A 26,799-nucleotide genomic window follows, 5' to 3' on the forward strand; every position below is an offset into this window, starting at 1 on the left:
GTCGCTACGGATGGTAGGCAAGCCCCTTATATCAAACTTTTCACAGAATGGCACTAATTGTTTGTTCCTCATTTTCTGGATGCCTGACTTGAAACTCTCGGGCCTGATCTGCAGAAGTGCTGGGCACTCACAGCTGCAACTGATGTCAACGGGGCAGTGCTTTGAACATACAAAATACTATATAATGCTAAAAGGAGGACTTGTGGCACCTTAGAGACTAACATTTATTTGAGCATAAGCTTTTGTGAGCTACAGCTTACTTCATCGGATGCATCAGATGTAGCTCACAAAAGCTTATGCTCAAATAAATTTGTTAGTCTCTAAGGTGCCACAAGTCCTCCTTTTCTTTTTGCGGATACAGACTAACACGGCTGCTACTCTGAAACCTATATAATGCTAAGTTATCTGAAAAATCACGTTTTAGGTGTCTCAAAATGAGCATACAAAACTAATGGATACTTTTATCCTTGTTCTTGGAGCCTCAGTTCCCCATTTTTAAAACTGAGATAATACCAACTCATCTCACAAGGATGCTGTGAAAAACGTAGTATCTCAGAAGCACTTAAGATACTACAGTGATTAGCAGCACAGAAAAGTCCATGAAAAAAATCAATAATTCAATTTTCAGAGCAGTGTTGGAATAGTGTGCAGTAAACAAGACACTGGGCCACACACTGAACAATGAGATAACAAAATATTGAATTAAAGGTCATTCATGGAGAACATCCATCATGTACACTTAATGAGGCAGGGATCCTGAAGAAATAATACTATGTGATCATGTAATTAAACAACTCAAACGTACGGTCTACTGAGGACTGTCAGTCAAAGTAACCGTGGTGGATGGCATCACTACATGATGCCCTGTAAAAAGTTCCCAGAGCTGACTTAATCCTGTGAATCCACAAGTCTCTGGAGTGGTCCTGCAGGGTGCACCAGGTAAGGTCAGGACATGTACACCTTCATGCATTGATGGAGAGTCTGAGAGCACAGTGTGCTGGGGTGTTTTTGTCCATCCTTACACCATGGCCGAAGAGCATGCAATGTTGCTTTCAAATGTAGTAAGTGATCGAAGGCAGGCCAGATTTCAGACGTCATTAAAGACTATCAAAGCACACATGTAGAAGTGGGTAAATTAAGGTTGCACAGGCATTTCTGGTATTTCTTAAACTCTGAGTGCTTGACTCGGCAACCTTAATGTTCTTTTAATGAAGATTTTTGTCTATAATATAAACGTAAGATATCGAATTGATAGTTCATTTAATGTTCTTAGTTATAAGAACGGCCATACCAGGTCAGACCAAAGGTCAACCTAGCTCAGTATCCTGTCTTCCAACAGTGACCAATGCCAGGTGCTTCAGAATGAATGAACAGAACAAGTAATCATCAAGTGACTCACCCCTGTCACCCATTATTTATTTATACATTAGAAGATCTTGATTTTTTGTGTCATGCAAGAATTTCAGGTTGACCATCAGTTTCAAGAAGACTGATCATGTTCCACAGGTGGAAGAACCAATGCCTGCTATTATTACCCTAAAGGGTAAATTTCTTGGCACTGTCGACAGCTTTTGCTAGTTGGGGTCTATGATCAGCACGAATCTTGACCTTCAGACTGAATTAACAATTGGAAAAGCAGCTTAGAATTTCAGGCTAATTCAGAATGGAACAACAGCAAATTAAGGTGAAGATGTGAATCTAAGACTTGAATGCTGTTATCCCTACTATGGTTCAGAAATATGGACTACATATGCTAGGCACATCAGGAGCCTGAACAGCTTTCACATGAGATGCCTGTGTAAGACTCTGGAAATAAAGTGGGAAGATAAAATACCAAATACAGAGTGCAGGAGCACACAGGACCGACACACCTAGAAACTACTATCAAGAATAGGAGATTGTGATGGCTCGGCCATATCAGGAGAATGGGAGAAGACCATATCCCCAAGAATATTTTGATCAGTGAGATTCAAGACAGCTCTAGAAAGTGGGATCACCCTTTATGGTGGTACCACGATATGTATAAAAATTATACGAAATCATTCAACATCAATGTAGAAAGCTAGGAGGAATGTGCAGAATCCCCTTCCATCTGGAGGGAACACCTGGAACTGGGTACAGCTCAACATGAAGCATCTTTGATCCAGAAGATGGAAGCAAAGCGAGAAAGAAGAAAGCCTGCTGTAATCCTGAACACAAACCCAGACAACATATGGATCTGTGAAACTTGCAACAAGCTGTGTCGCTCTCCAACTGGGCTTGTCAGCCCTAAGTGGATTCGTCAGGCACCTGACTAGACCTTTTCTGTCTACACTTTAATCCAATAGATTGACAGTTGCCTATACATTAAAAGATACATTAGCCAATGAAATTTTCTTAATCTAGTTGCACCTCTTGGAACTGTTGTCTAAACTGGCATCAGTAAACCACAAAGAAAGAACACACATTTTTTGCAAACAACAATTGCAATGAGTGGCAAATAATTAGACAGTTATGTAGTAAATGTTAGTCCAAAGCACTCCTGAAAATAAGTGAATGCTAAATTCCATATAGTGGAGCCCACGTAATCGATAAATCAAAGGACAAAACCCATCATCCTGAGGGAAGGAACTACCTTAATATTAGAGTCTACCCTGAACACAAGCAGAAACTCTGCTCTCCTTCATGGAAGCACTCCCTCAACTCTTGAATCTATAACATATGTAGGACTGCTCTGACCTATTCAGTTCCCAACTATGGAACCTGGCTTCATTTTCAAGATTCTTTGGAATGGTGCATTAAAAGGGAATTTTGACTCCCAAAGAATGGGACTCCCTTTCTTTTTTCAGGGACAGCCAGATGATTTCTCAAACTCTACTTCCAAGACCAGATAGCTGAAGTGACATCTTTGATTAGATAGCGCATCCAGACAAACCATGATACTTACCAAGAAAGACCAAGTGTAACACTCACAAGTGTCCTGCCAGAACATCTTTTCAGTTTACTTGGAGCTTCTTTTAGAAGCAGGAAGTCTTTTGAAACATATTGAATTATCTAATACAAAACACACCAGATTAAAACTACATTTTTACACTATCAAAAAAAACCCCAAGGTCCTAAAACAAATACAACATGACCACCAAACAAATGAAAGGTAAAAACAAAAATATGATCAGTTAATGTAATCCAAAGAACTTCTCTCTCAGATATGGCGCTCCTGCAGACATCATTGTGGAAAAAGGGTCTGATGGTTATGCATACAAGTTTGATGCCCTTTTTGAGGCATGCTTGATGTACACCTAATGGTTTGCCTCCAGGCAAAAGTCTGACCTAATTTAGCTATCAACTGCTCCATGCTTCTGGGGATGGCTCCCTAGGTGTGGCGCCTGTTGTGCTACCCCCATGTCAGATTCCACACCGGACTCTGAGCCTGGTGCCAGCAGTGGTTTGTCCAAGGCGAACAGGGAGGAGTGGTGGGAGTACGGTAACAGCATCACAGGCATATCCACTCCAAGGGCTCCAAAACAAGGCCATTGAGCAGGCTACTGGCCCTGCTGCCACGCAACCACTGCAAGTGCCTTGCCAGTCTCCAGCACTGCTGGAGATTTATGCTTCCTTGGCGAAGGGCTGAACTCCAGTTCCAATGCAAACCAGTTCCCTTCTGGGAACCAGGGTGGAGTGGGAAACGGTGCCTTTCCACAAAGCAGTACCAGGACAATGGAGTGGTCCCAAACCGGTGGGGACCGATGCCTCAGAGCTCGACTAGGCAATAGGGACCTGCACCAGGGAGATCTCTGGTGAGATGCTGGTCAGTACGAGAATACGGAGACTAATGCCTCGATTCCACTGTTCCATGCCTCGTAGAAGGAGATCGTGAGCGTGGTGCCGGAGACCTGGGTTGTTTGGCTGGTGACTGAGGTTGCGGGGACTGGGAAATACGCCAGTGTTCTGGGGACTGGGGGTGCTCCACCACCCTTTAGGGTGGCCTCATGGCCTTAACCCCTCCTGCAGTGGGTGTGGCAAATGCAGTACCGGCAGTCACTTAGCCACCTGGGCAGCCTTGGGCATCAAACGTCCCAGAAGGAACCATGGTTCCCTGCCATACCCAGGAGTCGAATCCCTGGTTGGGTTAGGGGTCCAAACGTAGTGGCACCCTGTTGTAGCTCCAGAGTGGGCATGTGGCCTTAACTAGGTCCTCTGTCCAGGGCCCTCTTCACTTCCTTGGACAGCGCCAGGGAGCTTCTTTCCTTTCGATTTTTGGGCACTGGCGAAGGTCAATGGTGGCAGGAGGAACCCAGTGCCAGCAGGGCACTCCACACTGACGCCAAGATGCTGGGTACAGAGTCCGAATGGGAAGAGTCCGACTCCGGAGGAAGTGCACCTCCATGAGGAGGGCTTTCAGGTGGATATCCTGCTCTTTCTGGATTCTGGGACGAAAGTTCTTACAAATCCTGCACTTCTCCTTTATATGGGATGCTCCCTAGCACTTCAAACAGCTGCTGTGGGTGTCACTAATAGGCACTGGCCTGTTGCATGATGAATACGGTTTGAAGCCTAGGGAACGGGACATGCCCCCGCGCCGGGGCAAAGTCCCAGCCAGGACTAACTACTAAACCAATACCTAAACGCTTAAACCAATACTTAAACCAATACCTATCTGAGAACTATATACAAAGAAGACAGTCAATGAGCTGTTAGAAAAACTGCTAACACGCTTGCAAGGCAAGATAAGGCGCTCTGACCAACTCATGGGCGGTAATAAGGAACTGAGAGGGCATAGGACCAGCAGTGCATGAGCGTGGCACTCCAGATGACGCCACTGCTGACCCTACGGATGCTGCTAGGGCAAAAATCTCAGATGACTGTTCACATGGTCGTGCACATACACACAGTTGTTCTCCTTGTGCTCTGAATGGAGGGTGTAAGGGGCAGCATGGAACCGATGCCTCTCCAATTCCGTTTCCGATCATGAATCCTGTCACGATCCACAGCAGAGGCGACATAGGATGGGTAATGGAATACAGATAGGGACCACACATCTCGAACAACCTTCAGTTACAGGTAAGTAACCTTCATTTCTTCCTTGAGTGATAGTCCGTATGTGTATTGCACATGTGGGAGATTAGTAAGTAGCAGTCAATTGGTGGGAGAGAAGGTGAGAGGATGCATTTGGTATGCATGTCTGTAATGGTGCCACCCCACAACTGTATCTGTAGAAGAAGATTAGACCAATGCATAAAGTGTTGTAAAGTTGTGGATGGAACTACAGATAGATGTAGGGAGGCTACCTATTAAGGTTATGTCTTGCAGAGATGCCACAGTAGTTGCTTTTGCTCTGGTGAAATGGGCTCTCATCCTCTCTGGGAGGGGCAGGGGAGAAAAACATACATGCTAGTTGGTAACAGATTATGATGCAGCCTGAGAGCCAATTAGCGAGTCTGCACAAATAGTGGTTGACCCACTGATCATTCTGCCAGGGCAATACATAGTCTAGGTGTCTAATTGTTTTCATTCTTTGTAGCTAGAAAACGAGCCCCATCAGATATCTAGGGAGTGAAGTCTTCTCATCAGAAACATGAGATTTTGCAAACAAAAATACTATTAAGTGGATGGTTTGATTCATGTGAAAAACTCAAAAATATATTTGAAAAATGATATATGACTGATCTGCCATGAGCACTCCCAATTCATTCTCCCGTCTGGCTGATGTGATGGCAACAAGGAAGACAACTTTCATCAGGAGATGGGACACAGAACAGGCAGCTAACAGTTTGAAGGGAGGCCTGGTGATAATTGAAAGGACCAGATTGGGATCCCATTGTGGTGTTGGTTTCACCATTAGTGGAAAATGTTCTAATAAGTCTCTTCAGGAATCAAGTTGTCATTGGATTAGTAAAGAAGGTGTGTCCCTCAACTGTAGGATGAAAGGTTCCGATTGCTGTGACATGGTATCCAAATACCAGGCCTTGAATTGTAGAGATCCTAATCTGGGATGCCTGGTTGTAGCATTGCATTGCATTAGTAGATCCTGAAATGATTGGATGTTGATAGGCAGATGGATTGAAATCCTGAGGTGGTCCAATAATCAGAACTTTCTTGGTCAGCTGGGCACTATAAGGATGAACTGAGCCTTGTTGTGACAAACCTTTGGGAAGACTTGTGATATTAGTGAGATGAGAGGGAAGGCATATTTGAGATGTCCTGTCCAGGGTAGCAGAATCCATCATCCTTTGAGCCTCAGCCCAGAGCTGCTCTGGAACAGTACAAGGAGAGTTTCTAGTTAGCCTGTGAAGTGAAGAGGTCTCAAGGCAGCATTCCCCAATGGGTGAAGATCTTGTTCAGGACAGAGTTGTGAAACTCCCATTTGTGGTCTGTGGAAAAATGCCTGCTGAGACTGTCTGCTAGGGAGTTCTGTGCACTGGTAGGCATGCTGCTGAGAGAGTTATGTGGTTACTGTTACACAAGTTCCAGAGGTGGACTGTCTCTACACATAGGGAAAGGGCTCTCATTCCATGTTTATTGAGAAGATAGTCGTCATATTGTCCAACATTATCTGGAAATATTGGGACTGGATGAGTGGAAGGAATGTATTGCATGCGGAATACACTGCTCTTAATTCCAGTAAATTGAAGTGCATTCTGGCCTCCAGAGGGGTCAAAGTTCCTTGTGATTAACCTTATGGGCTCCCCAAACTAAGAGGGAAGCATCTGTAATGATGCTCACTTTGGGTGTCAGTGTGAGGGAAGGAACTCCAACCTGAACCTTTTCTGGGTTTGCAAGAGAGACTGTAACATTGATTGTAATGTGTTACTCTGGCACTGATGTTGTCTTTGTCTGATGAGTAGACAGACTGAAGCCAGGCTTATAGGCAACAGAGATGGAGCCTAGCAAATGGTGTACCTAGATGCATGAGGCCAAATGGCCTAAAAGGGAAAAGCAAACCCTGACTGTAGTCCGAAGTCTGAGGGTGACCTGCTTTATAGAATCTCTCCATCGGGAGATAAGCTCTTGCTGCAGTTGAGTCCAAAGTCACACCTACAAAATCTCTAGTCCTTGTGGGAGTGAAAGTCGATTTTTTTGTGGCTGACACAGATTCCCAAGGAAGACAATAGGCAGAGTAGGAATATGGTCACCAACTGGATCTGCCCATCAGGAGCCAGTAATCAAGGTATGGAAAAACAGTAAAAGCTGTTTCTTCTCACCCAAGCTGCAACCACTGAAAAAGATTTCTGTAAAAGACCCTGGGTGCCATAACTAGCTCAAATGGGAGAATACCCATTGTTTCATGTTCTCTGTGTGTGTATACAAATCTCCCCACTGTATTTTCCACTGAATGCATCCGATGAAGTGAGCTGTAGCTCACGAAAGCTTATGCTCAAATAAATTTGTTAGTCTCTAAGGTGCCACAAGTACTCCTTTTCTTTTTTGCAAATACTGACTAACACGGCTGCTACTCTGAAGCCTGAATTGGTAATGGTCTTGCCTAAGGAAGAACCTGAAGAACCTTCTGTAGGATAGGCGCATGTCTATGTGAAACTAAGCAGCTTTCATGTCAAAAGCCACAAACTGTGTGTCCTTTTCCAGAGGGGATATTTTTGATCCCAGTGTGACTATACAGAATTTTAATTTTTTGATTAAATACATTTAATTGGCATAGGTCAAGAATCAGTCTCCGTCCTCCGTTCTTTCTGGGGACTAGGAAATACGGGGAGAAGAATCCCTTCCTCTGATGTTGAAGTGGCAAGAGGTGCACCTCTTGATGTAGGATTTCCTTATGAGATTAGTCCGTGAAAAGGGGCTGGGAAGGGGGTTTGTGGTAAGAGGTAACAAAAACTCGATCAAATAGCCAGAGTAAATAATTTTCAGCACTCACTTGTCTGTTATTACCCCTCAACTGCAGGCAAAGCAGGAAATGTGGTCACCAAAAATCTGGGAGGTAGAATAGTAAGGCATCAATTCAGGAACGCGAATCTCAAAAATCCTGTCAAAAGAGAAAACCTTCGGCTGTGGGTTGGGGTGAGGTGTATCAACAGATGTTGAGGAAACTACATACCTCAGTCTCTGTACCCTCTGACATTTTCACGGTGGCATTGATGACAAAACAGTTGATGGGTAATCTTTTTCTGTACTTCTGTTTGTGATGCTCTCTCTTTGGGGCAGATGTATAGATACTCAAAGATAAAAGGTTTTCAAGCCTTTTAAGAGAATGAAGAAATTGATCAGTCTTTTCATTAAAATAGTTAACTGAATCAGAGGTCAGGTCTTCAATGGTACTTTGTACCACTCCAGGAAAACTTGTGGACTGCAAATCAGGATCGTCTCCTCATAGCCACAATAGCCATCGCTCTGGAAGCAGTATCAGCAGCATCTACAGCCTGAAGAGATATTTTGGCTAGTGATTTACCCTAATCAATTAAGTTCTGGAATTGGATTCTATCTTAACAGACTCTGTCTTTGAATTCTAACAACTTCACATAATTGATGAAATTGTATTTTGCTAAGAGGGCCTCGTAATTAGCAATTCTGAATTTAAGACTTGTGTAGGAGAAAGCTTTTCTCCATAGGAGGTTGAGGCACCCTTGTCCAAAGGTGTCATGTTGGGAGTGTTGCAGCCTGGACCTGTCAGTGGCTGCTTGTACCACCAGAAAGTTCAGTGCTGGATGTCAGATCAAAAACTCCTGTAGGTAAAATGAAATATTGCTTCTCAGCCCTCTTTGAGGTGGGACCATAGGTGGTGAAAAAGTGTGCCACACTACTCTGTCTGGGTCTATAATGGCCTCATTGACCAAGAAGGCCACTCTCCTGGAACACAAGAGTTCTAATATGTCCAACGGTTTATGTTGAGACTCTTGAATCTCTTCAAGCTGGATCCAGAACTCAGGCACCACTCAAAGTAAGAGCTCCTGATACTGCCTGTGATCATCAGGCAGCGATAGCGAAGATGGGGTGACTGCCTGATTGGGGGAAGACGATAAAATAGCTGACAGATGTGGCTCCACTTCCTCCTCCTCATACTCAACAGAACCTGTTGGTGTCAGCTAGGAGAGGGCAGAAAAAGTTCATGCATGAATCTGTGGTGCCTAGATTAAGGATCCCACTAATACCAGTACAAGAGGTTAACTAGCTGGGGCAGACCCCATTGCTTTGGGAACCATCGGTCCCTTGGAAAGTCATACCTGGGTGGACAACAGAATCCCAATCTCCTGGAGCTTCCATCCAGGCTTGCGCCTCATGCAGGAGTAGAGGCTCATCTGGGGCCTCCAACTCATCCAATGAGAAGGTTGGTTCTCAACTGACCAGTGGAACCATTAGTACCAATTTATGGGTACTCAGGTCTGCAGATGGAAGACTATCTTACTCTGGTGCAGTGGTTCTCAACTTATTTAAAATTGTGGGCCATCTATGCAGCCCACAATGTGTTACCTGGGTCGCAGGGGCAGGTGGCAGGGCAGCGGCCCCCCAGAGTTCGCAGGGTCCACCCGCTGCCCCGACCCTGGATTTTATGGGGCTGGCCAGGCAGCCTAGATCCCCCTCGTGCTGGGCAGCCAAGAACATGGACCTCACCTTGTGGGCCAGCCTTTAGCACACAGCTGAGCTGGGCCGCAGCTGTGTTCCAATTGGGCTGCATGCGGCCCACGGGTTGAGAACTGCTGCTCTGGTATAAGGTCTCTAAATAAGAATGGACCCGAGAGAAGAGGGGATTGAAGGTACAGGAGAGCAAAAACATCCCTTGGGAAGATGTATGTCTCAGACCACCCTGTGATGTACAGTGAACTGGTGGTAAGAGCAGTCGGATCAGACACTTCCCTGGTTGCAGCAGATGTCATATCCCTCTGGGGCCTTGTTGGTACCAGCGCAGAGTCTCATCTGGATGTTAAAGATAATGTCAGTGGAGATTTTTTCCCTGGTTTATACGCTTGGATCAAAGATTGGAACCGATGGATCCTTACTCCTGCACGTTGCATTTTCCTGCTGGGGAGGTTTACCAAGACTTAAGTCCTTAGGACCATGTGTGAGGACTTGTCTGACTTGGGAAGGGTTGGAAAGGGATCTTTTCTCTTCAGGACAGATCTGGAGTAGGATCTGTCTCTGTGCTTGTGCGTGTCACTTATTGTCATGAGAAGCCTTGGACTCTTTAAGCTTGGAAGTTGCAGCCTCAGCTCCTGAGATCGCACTCACAGGGATGCTGCCTTTTGACTGAGGCCGATGTCGTGATCTAATTGGGTTCTAATGGCTTTTTCCATTGGCTGTTTTTTTCCCCACCGAATCTGAGCGCTCAACCCTCACGCAGTCAAGGAGGGAAGGAGTAGCAGATGCTGCACTCAGTGGAGAAGTGAGCATTACACCAAGGCACTAAAGGCAGTGTTAGTGTTTGTCACTCACTGGAAAGGAGCAAAGGCAAGAAATTCAATTCTTAAACCCTGGGACTGTAGGCATAGTCCTTGCCCTCAGGGGAGGACTTCCCCATGGTGGGGAGAGAACTAAAGCTACACTTTACTAAGTACTAAAAGAGTGAAATTCTAAAATACTAATGAGAAGCAACAAGAGGAGAAGCTGTGGACACAAAAGATTGAATGAGACCATGCACTAGTAAAAAGGAATTGGGAGAGGTGTCAGTCCACACTGCCTCTTATACTCTCAGTTTGGAGCACAAGGAGAACAACTGTGCACACACAGGCCAAAGGACACCGCTCACTGAAAATCTCCGAACTCAGGCGGATGGTGTGCATGCAGACCCACATGTGGAACACACATGGAGATCATCCCTCAAAGAAGAAACTCATTTCTTACAGAGTTTCATAACTGACTAGTACATATATAAAATGAAGATGTGCTTTGTTTGATAAGATAAAACATTTCATTCTATTCCAGATTTTATATGCAAGAATGTTAGTTTCAAAGCACCTGCAAGGCTGCAAATTGGAGAACTATAAAAATATTCTCAGGGTCTTTATAGTTCATTATAACATTCAATATATATGACATTTTAATAAGTTTATTAAATTTTCTTTTTACCCACCTGACATATTTTCCCTTTTTCTTCGCTGCAGCAGCACTGCCCTTTCTTTATCTAAACTTCTGCATAAAAAAAATTTTCAGAATAGTTTAGTCAACACATCAGAACATTTCTAAATGGTTGAACCTAGGTATGAAATGCAGCCAAATATTAGACACTTAGACAATTCAGTAATCAGTACACACACTTATTATTTATTCTGTAATGGTCAGTAGGTGGATGCTGTAATGCATAAAAACGTAGTTGGTTCACTGTTCCATTATGTAACAATACGATCTGTGCATAATAGTATCCAAAAGTGCCACTCTCATCTAACTCACTTGAGAAGGTAGCAAATGTTGAATCCATATTTAAAAAGAGGTTCTAAGTTGATCTATGGAATTACAGACCAATAAGCCTTGCATCTTTAAATGGGAAATTGGTCAAAACAACTATTAAAAATAGAATAACTAAAACACCTGGAAGATCATGATGTGATTGGGTTCAATCAGCACAGTTTTGACAATGGAAAATCATGTCTCACTAACCAGAATTCTTTGAACATGTCAATAAAATAGTGGAAAAAGCAGAACCACTTGACATAATTTATTTAAGGCTTTTGACAAGATCCCTCAAAAGAAACTTGAAAAAATTAAGATGTAAAGGGGGTCAAAAGAGTTCAAGATAAAAAGGAAGCAAAAATTCTTAAAAACATTTCAGAAATGCCAAATCTGATTTTCCATGGTTTTGCTGAAGAACCACCGGGTCTAACTGTATGTTAATTATAAGCTCTACCATTTATCTGATGGGGTGGAGGTGTTGAATTTTTAAGACTTACTTTATTCATAAGTTTAGTCAGTCATGAAAGTTGAATAGGTGTTAACAAAAACAGTTTTGGCTGTCTCAAAAAATTCCTCCCAATCTCACTTGTTCTGTTTTTATCATCTTGACTTTTGTGATACAGCTCCCTAGTTCTCCAGTTACCATGGACACTTCAGGTTAGATTCACAAGGGACTTAGGTACCTACGACCAACATTTATATGCCAATGGCATTCACAAAGCCACTGCTCAGCTGCTACCTAACCCTGTAGGAGCCTAAAGTCTTAGATGGATAAGTTACCACCAGTAAAATCCTCAATATGCTTAAACTTCAGCAGCTGGGCCTGCACAAAGCGGCCTAAGTCGTGACACCACTTAGCAGCTCAATGCTTAATTCATGCCTATGCTCTAGTAGTATTCACAAACTTGGTGTACCCTTGCCTATCTTACCTTCAGGGACCAATCCGCAAGGCACACTCAGAGCAAGCCCAACCCAAACACAAGACAGAAGTGGTGCTGGTGCCCTGCAATAGCCCAGTGGTTACAGTATTCACCCAGGATGTACGAGACCCAGGTTCAAATCCCTACTCTACCTGACGTGGAGCAGGGATTTGAATCCAAGTCTCCCACCTCCTAGGTGACTGCCCTAACCACTTGGCTAAGGGGTATTCTGTGGTGAAGCTCTTAATATGCCTGCTGAAGTTGTTCCTCTTTATAGAAAATACTTGAACACTCACTGGAGAAAGGGGACTGGAACCTGGGTTTCCCAACTCCCACATGAGGGCCTTAACCACTGAGCTATAGACTCACTCATTTTCTCTCTGGCCCAATGAATATTTAATTATTTATTCGCAGTGGAACAGTTCCAATAGAAGAGAGACAGATCTCGCCCAGAATACCCCATAACCCAGAGGTTAGGGCACTCATCTGGAAGCGAGAGATCTGGGTTCAAGTCCCTACTTAACCCTCTCCTCTGCATTTCCTATTGCTAACTTAGGCAGCTCTCCGCTCAGCATAATGGCTTTTGTGAATCCCCTTCTTAGGCACCTAACTCTCCCTAGGCATTATACAAGGAATATGGATGTGTAACTTGGGTTTGTAAATTCAACTGGACAGCAGGTAACCAAAAGGTTAAGTGCTCCGATGCTAACCATTGCAGCATCTAAATTCCCCTTGTGAATCTAGCCCTTCCAGCCTGGAAAGGAACTGAATTACCAATGTAATAAAAAAAAAAAAATTAAACACAACAAAAACCCATATCCCATCTACAGGCACAAACCCTGTCCCCTCCTTTAAAAAACGAAAAAACCTCAGATCTATTTCATACAGCAAAGAAGAAAAAAAGCCTGATTTCTTCCCCCGCTCCCTTCAAAGCCTTTTGTGAGAACTTTGAAAAACCTTTTGCAAGTCCAAATAAATTAGATATCATTTCTCCTCTTATCCACCATTTTGGGGTGACATGATTTACTTTTTACAAAAGTTGTGCAGGTTTGTACGTATCATAGTACATTTCTTTCATTATTCCCTCAACCAACATACTTGGACTGAAATAGGACTCATTGTTCTTTAATTCCCATGTCACAGGGTGAGTTGGCCCTTAAAGAAGGTTGGTCAGCTGTACCTGTGCCATGATTAGTTGCCATACTGCTCAGCTTAAGACGGGGGTAAAAGTCACTTTCTGTTGTTGGCAAAGAGTCCTGTGGCACCTTACAGACTAACAGACGTACTGGAACATAAGCTTTCGTGGGTGAATACCCACTTCGTCGGATGCATGTAGTTGAAATTTCCAGAGGCAGGTATAAACATGCAAGCAAGAATCAGGCTAGGGATAAGGAGGTTAGTTCAATCAGGGAGGATGAGGCCCTCTTCTAGCAGTTGAGCTGTGAACACCAGGGGAGGAGAAACTGCTTTTGTAGTTGGCTAGCTATTCACAGCCTTTGTTTAATCCTGAGCTGACGGTGTCAAATTTTCAAATGAACTGAAGCTCGGCAGTTTTTCTTTGAAGCTCTGGTCCTGAAGTTTTTTTGAAGCAGGATAGCTATCTTTAAATCTGCTATTGTGTGTCCAGGGAGATTGAAGTGTTCTCCTACAGGTTTTTGCATATTGCCATTCCTAATATCTGATTTGTGTCCATTTATCTTTTTATGTTGGGACTGTCCAGTTTGGCCGATGTACATAGCAGAGGGGCAAAGAGAAACTGCTGAGCTTCAGTTCATTTGCAAATTTGACACCATCAGCTCAGGTTTAAACAAAGGCTGTGAATGGCTAGCCAACTACAAAAGCAGTTTCTCCTCCCTTGGTGTTCACAGCTCAACTGCTAGAAGAGGGCCTCATCCTCCCTGATTGAACTAACCTCCTTATCCCTAGCCTGATTCTTGCTTGCGTATTTATACCTGCCTGTGGAAATTTCCACTACATGCATCCAACGAAGTGGGTATTCACCCACGAAAGCTTATGCTCTAATACGTCTGTCAGTCTGTAAGATGCCACAGGACTCCTTTGCCACTTTTACGGATCCAGACTAACACAGCTACCCCTCTGATACTTTCTGTTGTTTGCACTCGATACCTAGAAAGGGTGGACTTCTCATGACTTGGCTGAAGGGCTAAATCACCTTAGCAGCCAAACCACGGTGGGAGAACCACGACAACTAACCGGTCCAGAATCGTAGCAGGTAGGCTCCTGCTATACTCCTTTCAGAGTAGCAGCTGTGTTAGTCTGTATTCGCAAAAAGAAAAGGAGTACTTGTGGCACCTTGAGACTAACGAATTTATTTGAGCATAAGCTTTCGTGAGCTACAGCTATATATACGGCTTATAGAGTGGCCACCAAATGCATCCGATGAAGTGAGCTGTAGCTCACGAAAGCTTATGCTCAAATAAATTTGTTAGTCTCTAAGGTACCACAAGTACTCCTTTTCTTTTTGCTATACTCCTGGATCACACTCAGTAATGGTAGTTCTAACCTTTGCTATCTTCCAACTAACTAATACAATTCCATATTTGTTACCCATTGTTAGATTTATGCCATCTAGTCCTAGTGATTTGTTGCCCCTTGATTTATCTGCTTTTCCAGCATCTCCTCTTAAAACTTCAGTTTTTACAATGTCTGATCTTTATTACCTGAAAAGAGAAGGTATTTTCCTACTACATTCTCTGTAGTGAAGACTGAACCAAAGAAATAAGTGGATGAGGTGTCTAAGTTGTTTTACTTTCAGATGATCTTGCAATTCTCTCTTTCAAGTTTTCTGCTTAATACTTCGAGAATTTTAATAGTTAACACGCTTGGTATGCTTCTTTGTAACACAGGAACCTGCTTGCTACTTTGTGATCGACTCACTTTCAATAAAATTAACATATTTAAAAGGCAACTTTTATTCATTTTATACTCTCTAAATATTGTAGTTAGAGTTTAAAATTGTATGCACACACCATTATTAGCCATTTGCTACTCACCTAGGTTGACAACGTTCACACAGATATATATCAGGAATATGCTGCCTGTCGATTCCCATGCAGTCAATGTGCTGCCAAACACTGAAAAAAATAAAGATTCCACATGTATAGTCTTCTGAAATTAATGCATTTAAGACTGACACTTCTTTAGTGACCACGGCTCACTGGACATGTTCGGTCAAAAGAAACGGTTATTTAATGTAACTGTGATTCTTCACAATGGGATGCAGACATGTATTCCACTTAGGTGTGTGCGCAACCAGCCCATGGGAGCTGGAAAATTTTGCCTAGCTATATCCACAGAGGGTCAACACTCATGCCTCATGTCCACAGCCTCTCCCCTGGCTATATGAGGCGGTGATGCCTCAATTGCCCTCCTGCCAGGTTCCTTCACACCAAATGCCCAAAAACTAAACTACAATGCAGACGGAGAGTGAGTCATGGAATACATGTCTACATCACATCTCAAAGAACCATAGTTATAGGAAGTGACTGTTTCTTCTTTGAGCAGATGCAGCCATGTATTTGGTGACTCACAAGCAGTACCCAACCTGGGAAGCAGGGTTCGGAGTCTACCTAAAGGAGGATTTCAGGACTGCCCTACTAAAACTTGCATCCGCCTTGAAAGATGCAGTAAAGGAATAATGGTTCATAAATGTATGGCTGGATGACCATTTAGCAGCCCTGAAAATGTCCAGTATTGAGATGTCATTGAGGAACACTACTGATGTTGTTTTAGCTCTCATAGAATGAGGTAGCACCCGCTGAGGAGGCATAGCTGAATCTATTTCATTTACAATTTTGATACAGGATGTTATTCATTTTGAGACAGTCTGTGAAAGGACCGCTTGATCCTTCATACAATCTGCATATGATACAAAGAGGCGAGGCAAGGCAAAGCACAAAATGGTTTAGTCCTGTCCAGACAGAAGGCCAGACATCGCCTATCATCTAGTGTATGGAGATGCTGTTGCTCCGGAGATGAATGTCACTTATGAGAGAATATGGGTAAATACACCACTTGGTTAAAATGAAACTGAGAAACCACTTCACAACCACTTCCAAAATTTTTGTCTAAAGTCATTTTGCCCTTAAAGAACTGTGGATAAGGAGGCCCTGCCATTAGAGCCTGCAACTCTCACAATCTTCTGCTGGATATTATTGCTACTAGGAATGCAGTTTTCAGCCACAAAAGCAGAAACAGACAAGATGCCACAAGCTTGAAAGTAGGTCCTATTAAAGCCATTAGTACCACACTAACTTCGCACAGAAGAACAAGCCAAATGGAGACAAAAGTAGTCCTTTTAAGAATCTTGCTACCATGTTATTGGAGACTACAAATCTTCCCTGAAGAGGGGAATGAAACAATATCGCTGCTAGCTTTCAATGAGTTAAACACAAGTCCCAACAACTTGAAACCATAGCAGGTACTCCAAGATGTCCTGGATAGAAGCCAGTGTTGGTTGAATTCCATGGGCCAAAGACCACACCAAAAACAGCTTCCATTTCACTGACTAGGCCATTCTGATAGAGATCTTTCTACTTTTGAGTAAGACCTGCTAAACACCCACCGAACACTGATCTTTTCTCCTCATTTAGCCATAAAGTAGCGACACCATGAGATGCAGAGAGCTGAGAACGGGATGCAATGTGTGACTGTGATTCTGCGTGAGTAGTTTGGGATGGAGAGTAAAGGACACAGGAGGTTGAACTGGCAGCAAAAAAGTCAGAACCAGCACTGCCCCAGACACATTGGGGAAATGAGAATGAGTTTGGCCTGATCTGCCTACATCTTGAGACTGACCAGTGGGATGATTGGGATTGGGAAAAAGAGTACAAGAGAGCCAAGTGCCTGCTGAGACAGAAAGGGTTGGACAGGAGCCCAGTCTAAGGCCCCCCCGAGAGCAGAACAGGTGACATTTCCTGTTGTCCCTCATAGCAAATAAAATGATCATCAGAATGCCCCAATTTGCAAAGATGACTCAGAAGACACTTGTCTTCAGACCACTTGTGACTCAGGAAGAAATTCCTGCTGAGACGTTCTGTGAGATGACTCTGGAATCCAGGCAAGCAGTTGGCTATCAGCGTAATGCTCTCCTCAATGCAAAAAACTGCCACAACTTGAATGCCTCTTGGCAGAGCATCCTGGAGCGTGCTCCCCCCCGGCTTGTTTACATAATACATTGCAGTGATATTATCAGAAAGTATGTGAACCACTGAGACCCTGAAACAGTCCAGAAAAGCACTGCATGAATTGTAGATGACCCGAAGCTCCACCATGTTGATGTGCAGTGAGGACTTCTGCTCTGACCACAGACTTAACTTTCAGTGACCCCAGGTGTGCTCCCCAACCCATTAGGGAGGCATCAGTGACAGCAGACCTAGTTGGCAAAGGCTGGATGAAGGGAACGCATTGGCAAATGTTCTCTAGACCATGTCCACCACTGCAGGGAGCCCATGAACAGTTGGGAAGGCAGACCAATCTGTCCAAGGGGTGAAGAGTTGGATGGTAAACCATCTTGAGCCACATTTGCAGGGGGCAGAGGTGCAACCTTGCAAACTGGACCACCTGTGAGCAAGTGGACATGTCGCCCAAGAGCCCCAGGCACATCCGAACTGTCATGGAAGGCTGAGACTGCAGTCTGAGGCAAAATGTGGCAAATCACCTGAACACAGTCAGTCAGCAGAAAAGCTCTTGAATTTTTTAAGTCTATTAGGGCCCAATGAACTCGATTTTCTGAGTGGGAACCAAAGCTGACTTCCCAGTGTTTAGGATAAGAACCAAACAGTCGAGCAAGCACAGTATAGTGTTGATATGAGAAAGAGCTTCCTCTCTGTACTTGCCCCTCAGTAACGAGTCATCCAGATACAGGAAGATATAGATTCTTTTCTTCCTAAGATACACCATCATGATGACCATTCACTGAGTCTTTTCTCTGAATGATCTGCAAATCGAACATCGCTCCTTGATGTAGGCTTCACTTAGGCACAGCAAGCACCACGTTGTGATCACTGCTGGGGATCACCTCACATGACAGACTATGTTTAAACCCTGGTAAGGATATCACCAGGGAAATATTTAAATTACAACACACACACACTAAATCTAACTAAGACTATACTAAGGGTACTAATTAACTATATTCAACTAGAAAAGTCAATAAACAGAGGGACTGAGATGAAAAACCACACAGAGCTCTGACTTCAGCCACAGGTGGTAAGAAGGAACAGAGAGGACCTGGGCAACGATGCCTCATATATCCAGGGGAGCAGGTATGGCCACAATGCGCTAGTGCTGCCCCTCTATAGGTACTGCTAGGCAAAGTTCTCCAGCTCCATTGCGCTGAGCATGCACACAAGTGGAATACACGGCTGCATCTACTCAAAGAGGAGGCACATTTCCAAAGTCATTTTCTATATGGCTTGTGCTATCCCTAAAACACAAATTGCTTTCTCTGAACTATCACCCTACCTCACTCCCACTACCCGACTACTTATTTTACATTCCGCTGATCTGATCCCTCTGCATTTCCATCCCAATAGCTGTTTCTTCATTCGCACTGCTCCCTCAGCCACATTTCTCCCCTACAAAATGCTCCTCCTTCAGCACTTTAAAAATATAAACAGCATAAGTGTTATTAGAACCGCCAGAGGGTAAGACATTGTACTGAAACTAAGTGAATGTTGCAGCAGAGAACAGTTTTCAGTAAATTCATTAGTCCATCTCAGCAGGGCTTGATAGCAATGTCCTTATAACACAACATGTTTTTTTAAATTGTTCTTAAAACATTCCCTTGTCAAGTGTTACATGCAATATTCACCGTTAACAGAAATGTTTAATTTTATTAACCTAAATACTGTACACTAAAACTAGTGTGCTAATATTTTGCATGAGATATTATAAAAGCATTACCCAGAACATGAAAGTATGCCTTCCAAAAAAAGGACTAGACGAGGGGTCTCAAGAAATATTTTGGTGGTCTCAGAGTGCGGCCACCAACTCTTGCTGATGGCTGCTCTGACAATTTTTCCTAACTACTTCATTGATTTTAGGAAAAACAAATATACACATAATATACATGTCCAAATCATAATTTAAGTAGATTTTTATTGCAGACTCAATAATAAAATATCCAGATGTCTCTATTCTTTACTGGACCTAAACAGAATCTGAACAAATAATGTGCTTTGCAGATTCTTGTCTTCTATTGTTGTTTCTTTTGTTTTTTGGGTTACCCCCCCCTTTTTTTTTTAAATTTATAAGCTAGTAAGTCCATTTCTGTGAAAAGTGGTATTTGTATGTTTGTTTCCCCACCCCTACCTCTCCTTGCCCCCATCACTGCCCAGGAGGCTGTGGATGCATGAAAAGCCCCTCGTGGCTGCATGCAGCCACAGTAGACATTTGAGAAACGCTGGACTAGACTGAATTTAATGAGTAATGTGAATGGCCTGCAAAAAGTCCCACTACTGACAGAAGAGTAGACTCTTAAATATTTACAATGGAGCAGCCAGACACAAAATAGCAGATTGGAACGAAGTGTGAAACTCTTTCCTTCCTTGAACTTCTATTTTGCCAGTTAAGACAGTTATATGGCCTATAATGGACTTGAAAGAGACTCTGTTTTGATGGCGGTTCCCCTACCCTAAAACTGAATGTAATCTGAAGTAATTAGTCATTTCAAAAACTGCTTACTACTACAGTTTGATTAAAACACGTACATATATATTAACATTTTAATTCACATAAAATATTTTACCTGCATTTATCACAACAGATCATGTATCCATCATCATGGGTAAAACCACAAATGCACCTGGTAATATCAGTTCCATAGCTTCCATCTTCTGATGTGCTGATGGTAGTAGCACTGGAAGTTTCATCAAAATTGGGAGTGGTAAATATGCCTACTTCATTCTTGCTGATAAGAACTGATGGAGGAGGAGATGCTGGAGGCGTTGGAGGAGGACGAGCACCATAATTATGGTCCTGGATGATTTTTTGAAAAACCCACAGTTATCTTGACATGTAACCAATATTAATTTCAAACTCCTCAGAAGGGTTACTACACCCACTTTTGTTTGGAAGTCAGGTTTCTAAATTCATAGCCAGAATGAAAACATTCAAAAACAGAAGCCCAAAGTTATGCTCCTAAATTCACGTTTAAACACCTACATAATGCCCTACACACTTCAAAAATGTTGTGATTCCAGCAGCTCCCATCAAGCTTTTTAAACTAAGACCAGTTATGCAGGTGCCTAGATATCTAAATCCACATTTAACTTTACACAAACAAGAAAAGGGAGATAAAGCAGCTTGAAAAATAAGTGTCTGTTTATGTACCAATATCAAATCACTACAGAAGCACTAGTTGCAAAGGCTAGATTTCACTACTACTGAATCAGCAGCAGTATTGAACATTGCCGATATAGGCTCTATATCGGAGGTGGTCAAACTACAGCCTACGGGCCACATCCGGCCTGCAAGACCATCATACCCAACTCCTGAGCTCCCAGCCGGGGAGGCTAGCCAGCCCACAGTCCCTCCCCTGCTGTCCCCACTCCCCGACAGCCTCAGCTTGCCGCGCTATTAGCGCGCTCTGGCCCGCCACTCCTGCCGGGCAGCACGGCAGCGTGGCTGGCTCCGGCCAGGCGGCGAGCTCCTGCTGCTCTGAGCAGCTTGGTAAGGGGGCAGGAAGCAGTTGGAAGGGGCAGAGGTTCTGGGGAGGAGCGGTCAGGGGACAAGGGGTGGTTGGATAGGCGTGGGAGTCCCGGGGGGAGGGAGAGCCCTGTCAGGAGGCAGGGGTGTGGATAGGGGTTGGGGCAGTCAGGGGATAAGGAGCGGGCGGGGGTTAGAAGCGGAAGGGGGCAGGGGCCAGGCTGTTTCGGGAGGCAAACCTTCCCTATCTGGCCCTCCATACAGTTTTGCAACTCCAATGTGCTCCTCAGGCCAAAAAGTTTGCCCATCCCTGTTCTATATACATCCACTCAGAAGCTCAATTGAGCAAAGCAATGTTTATTCAATAGAAAAGAACAAAACTGGAATGGAAAGTTTAAGATTCCGAGCATTACAAACAGTAAAAGAGCATTAAACAGAACTCTAAAAAGTATGCTTGTCTTTTTGTATATCCGGCTTTTAAGTAACCCCCTTCTTCCCCTGTCCACACACAATAAGGAACTTTAAATATGCCTCTATTTGATTAAAAAAGTTGGAACCTCACAGAAATAATCTAAGTTTTTAAACTTACCGCATAAGGCAAACCAATGTAACTGTGAGAGTGATGAGAACTGCTGGTATATAACTGGTGTGGATAACTGTTTGATTTTTCAACTACCACAGGGCTAGCTTCTACAGATTCTGGTCTGAAAAGCAAGATGTACACCATTACATACAATATTTCATATGTATTTGCTTTTACTTGTATTTTTTCATTTTATAAATAAGTATTTACATTTTGTTCCTATTAGAAAGTAAAAAGACCCATTTTCATAAGAAGTGGCCCCAAAGGAAGCATAAAATATGTATTACCAAGAAAGAAGTTTCTAGAACATCAGATATATAGCTCAAATGGATCTTTGACATATGAGATCTTGTTATAGGCATTAGCTGCAAGTAAATTCTGCAGCAGTTCAGACACCCTGAGCATAAAACTTGGTTTATCATTAGAAAAGGCTGTACAATACCACATAATTGTATAAAGTGACAGCAAGAAGAGGCACATTAGCATCATTAATAATGACAGAAGCAACAAGGGACAATACATATGAAACTACAGAAGTCTATCAATATGTTCGTATCACTACCCGCAACTTAATGAAGTTCCACAATGACATCTAGTGAGAACATCAGTGCAATGCCAATAACCTCCTACAGAGATCTGTGGTGCCAATCAGGTTCCACGACAGTTTTTCATTGGGAAGGGAAGGAAAGAACACGCACAGAGTGAATTAAAAAATAAGGAGCTTGATATTCAAAACAAAATTGGAAGAAAAATTAAAAGGTGATATTACTGAAGAAAAAATTGCAAAAAACGAGAAAAGAATGTAGAAAGAGGGAAAGTGTGAAAAGAAAAACAGGATATTTGATTGCTTTTTCCTAGAAGTTTTAGAATATTTATAGACACACAAGTATGAGAGTTAGATTTTTTGGCCCTACTTCTGGAATTGCCCAACACATTAATTCTGACCTTATTACGTATTGGCAGTAACTTATTACTTATTCATCATTTCATCTAGGGGCCCCATACCACTGGGGCAAAATTTCAAAGGAACATGGAGCTCACAAATGAAATCTCTACATGACAGCAAATCACCGCCAGGGGCCAGCCAGGGCAAGATGCCGACTCATAACTAACAAAAAGCAATCTTAGTCTGCTATTATTCTCTAAGAAGTTCACAAAAGTTTTTCTTATTCCCAACAATTAAAATGAAAATTCAATGAACTCTAATATACTGATCATCCAAAAGGAGTTTAGTGAGGTGTATGTTTAAAAAATTATTTAACAAAACATGGATTCAGGGCACTTAAAGCTAGTTTGGAGGGTTATGTGTTTTGTGTTGTTTTTAAATAAACATTCATATTGTGAAAAGAACAGGAGTACTTGTGGCACCTTAGAGACTAACAAATTTATTAGAGCATAAGCTTTTGCGGGCTACAGCCCACTTCATCGGATGCACAGAATGAAACATATAGTAAGATTTTATATATATATATATTTATTTTCATACAGATAAGTTGGAAGTTACCATACAAACTGTGAGAGGCTAATTAGTTAAGATGAGCTAAAAACTTTTGTAGTGAAAATTATGATGGCCCATTTAGACAGTTGACAAGAAGGTGTGAGGATACTTAACTTAGGGAAATAGATTCAATATGTGTAATAACCCAATTCATATTGTGCATATTTTTTCCTCTGATTTAATTTGTAATTACAAATTAACAACAGAAAATAATATAGTGTACGTACACACACTTTTTTTTGCTCTATGCCATGAAAAGAAGAGTTCTACAAAGTTAGTTTTGTTAGAGGAACACTGACTACTTAAGTCACACATCTGAATTATTTTATTTTATTATTTATTTTAATTATTTTTGTAATAAAACAGTCATTTTCTCTCATCTTTATGTTTTTTCTAAAAGATATGCTCTAGGAATAATTTTGGGGACGTTCCATGGCCTGTGTTATACAGGTCAGGCTAGATGATCATCGTAGTCCCTTCTGACCTGACTACCTATGACTATATTCATTTGTTTACATCATGAATTTGAGAGAACTTTTCACCTTATGTATAGTTACTTGGTTAGTCGCTTTCCCTTTATCCAAGCAGGTTTTCCACACAGGAACAGAGAAAAGAAAAACAAAACAAAAACAAAAACAAAAAAACAGTAAAGTTTGTATAGCCACAAAAAATTAGAAGGGGACTTTAGGATAAAGGGAGATCAGAATATTGTAGAGCTTTCATAGACTGTAAATTCTTCAGTGCAGGACTGTCTATTGCTTTGTGTATTCCGCAGAACCAAGTCTACCATCAACAGTACACAATCAAAAAATCAATCAATCACACAGGAACCATGTAAATATTTGAAAATACTTAGATCAAGCTTCTTTCAGAACTTCCACATCTATCTTTAAAACATATGAATACTGTATCTCAACTACACCAAAATTTTCTTTTAAAAGTAATGACAATTGAACTGAATATTTTTCACAGAATAATGGACTCTTGCTACTAGATACTGCTGAGAATTGAAAAAAATGTGTTAAGGAAGAATACAAACATTTCCTAAGTGGAAAATATTTACTCTCTGATATACCTTCTATTACAATAACTTTCTAGTCACTAAAAAGAAAAAGGAGTACTTGTGGCACCTTAGATACTAACAAATTTATTTGAGCACAAGCTTTCGTGAGCTGCAGCTCACTTCATTGGATGCATGCAGAGGAAAATCTCCTCACTGTACTTTTCACTGCACACATCCAATGAAGTGAGCTGTAGCTCACAAAGCTTTGGCCTGCTAAACCCAGGGATGTGAGTTCAATCCTTGAGGGGGCAATTTAGGGATCGGGGGGAAAAATTGGGGATTGATCCTGCTTTGAGCAGGGGGTTGGACTAGATGACCTCCTGAGGTCCCTTTCAACCCTGAGATTCTATGATTATGCTCAAATAAATGTGTTGGTATCTAAGGTGCCACAAGTACTCCTTTTCTTTTTGCGGATACAGACTAACAGGGCTGCTACTCTGAAACCTTTCTAGTCACTGACTGCCTTTTCATTTTGGGAAGGGAATGATGAAAAAGGTTGTTCAGTAAAGAAACCAGAGGGGGCAACGGTGGTTTTCCATACAATGTAACAGAAGCATTTGGAGGCATTCCTCCCCCATCTGGGGAACTGTAATCTCCCATCCTCCCTAGGTTTATGAACCCAGGTTCTGGAAAGAAAACAAATTTGAGAAGGTATGTCAGATTCTCCACTATCCTCATAATGAGATGTTGAAGGTACAATGTTTTCTGGTTGGGGTCCTACTGCAATGGAAATACTACTAATCCTGAAGATCTGGATACTCAAAGCTCTGATGCACAAGGAGTGGATATTTGCCCAGTACAGCCCAGCTAAGTTTCCAGAATTTCTAGTCACTTTCATATCCTTCTCTCCCAATTCAAGAGACTGCTGTCCATCCTTTAAGGTTTCCCAGAAGAATATTTTTAATACTTTTTGAAAGTGAAAAGAGGTAGCATGTTTATCCTGTTTTCCACTAAATAGTGCATTTTTCCCAGGGATTATTTGGATTTTATTTGTTTTCCCTAGTAACTGGAGAACTATTTGGTCTAACAGGCAATCTAAGTACCTCCCTGGAAAAAAAAAATTTAATATGCAGTCTACATTTCAGTAATGCTAAAGTTTATTACAGAAACTTTTCTTTGTTAGATACCATTATTGTGAGCTGTAAAAATGTCAAGTTCTTAAATGTGAGATAATTCAATGAAAGATGCTGATAGTAGTATATACTTAATCAAAAGACCTTAAGAGCCTAATCACCAAAATATATACCCTGAAGGTGGCAGTCTATGCATTCCACACAATCAAATTGGAGTCCAAAGAGTAACTGGGCTTCGCAAGGGATTTGAAGTGCTCTTTAAATTCAGACAATAAATCCCACTTTCTGTAAGTGTTGGCTACTTATTGTAGTTCTTTGGGGATAATTGGTGGACTTGGCTTCCATTATGTGACTGTCCTGATAACAAGCATCCATATAATCACATAAAACAGTAGAAAGCAACAACTACCAAAAGAAAAACATGGAAGTTAAAAACCAAAGAAAACAAAGAAATCCAAGGGTTATTGTTACCCATTTTAATATTAGTAACCCAGGTTCAGGCTGTGACTATTCCTATGGATTTAGGTTGGATAATTCACGTTTAAAGTGCAGCATGTAAGTAAGTGACTAGAGGATAAGGGACTAAGTTTCACATGGGACAGAACAAGAGAGGGTGATACAGTAGTAGGGAGTGGATGCAATGTACAAAGTCAAGAATCACATCAAAGAAGTGTTTCAGAGTAGCAGCCGAGTTAGTCTGTATTCGCAAAAAGAAAAGGAGTACTTGTGGCACCTTAGAGACTAAAATTTATTAGAGCATAAGCTTTTGTGAGCTACAACTCACTTCATCGGATGCATTCAGTGGAAAATGCAGTGGGGAGGTTTATATACACAGAGAACATGAAACAATAGGTGTTACCATACGCACTGTAACGAGAATGATCAGGTAAGGTGAGCTATTACCAGCGGGGGGCGGGGGGAAGAGACGACAGGGACCTTTTGTAGTGATAATCAAGGTGGGCCGTTTCCAGCAGTTGACAAGAACGTCTGAGCAACGGGGGTGGGGGGGGGGAATAAACATGGGGAAATAGTTTTACATTTACTTTGTAATGACCCATACCACTCCAAGTCTCTATTCAAGCCTAAGTTAATTGTATCCAGTTGGAATAGTTCAGTGGTTTAAGCACTGGCCTGCTAAACCCAGGGTTGTGAGTTCAATCCTTAAGGGGGGCCACTTAGGTGTCTGAGGCAAAAATTGGGGATTGGTCCTGCTTTGAGCAGGGGATTGGACTAGATAACTTCCTGAGGTCCCTTCCAACCCTGATATTCTATGACAGTTTGCAAATTAATTCCAATTCAGCAGTGGCCAAACTGGACAGTCTCTACGTAAAAGAATAAATGGACATAAATCAGACATCAAGAATTATAACATTCAAAAACCATGGAGAACACTTCAATCTCTCTGGTCACTTGATTACAGACCTAAAAGTTGCAATTCTTCAACAAAAAAAACCTTCAAAAACAGACTCCAATGAGAGACTGCTGAATTGGAATTAATTTACAAACTGGATACAATTAACTTAGGCTTGAATAGAGATTTGGAGTGGTATGGGTCATTACACAAAGTAAAATGATTCCCCCCCCCCCCACCCATTCCTCAGACTTTCTTGTCAACTGCTGGAAATGGCCCACCTTGATTATCACTACAAAAGGTCCGCCCCCCCCCCTCCTGCTGG

General features: G+C 42.3%; 1 protein-coding gene across 3 annotated transcripts in view; it reads right to left on the reverse strand.

Annotated features, from left to right (window-relative positions):
* Positions 1-26,799, reverse strand: part of KMT2E (lysine methyltransferase 2E (inactive)) — a 114,964-nt gene that overhangs the window by 60,080 nt on the left and 28,085 nt on the right. For all 3 annotated transcript variants that reach the window (XM_038401030.2, XM_038401020.2, XM_043497241.1), the window contains 4 exons: positions 21,496-21,610; positions 20,008-20,237; positions 15,251-15,331; positions 11,000-11,058 (listed from right to left, as the gene is read on the reverse strand). In XM_038401030.2, the coding sequence (XP_038256958.1) occupies positions 11,000-11,058; positions 15,251-15,331; positions 20,008-20,237; positions 21,496-21,610 (485 nt within the window). The remainder of the gene's footprint in view (positions 1-10,999; positions 11,059-15,250; positions 15,332-20,007; positions 20,238-21,495; positions 21,611-26,799) is intronic.

This window comes from Dermochelys coriacea, chromosome 1 (assembly GCF_009764565.3).
Source record: "Dermochelys coriacea isolate rDerCor1 chromosome 1, rDerCor1.pri.v4, whole genome shotgun sequence".
Classification (NCBI taxonomy): Eukaryota; Metazoa; Chordata; order Testudines; family Dermochelyidae; genus Dermochelys; species Dermochelys coriacea.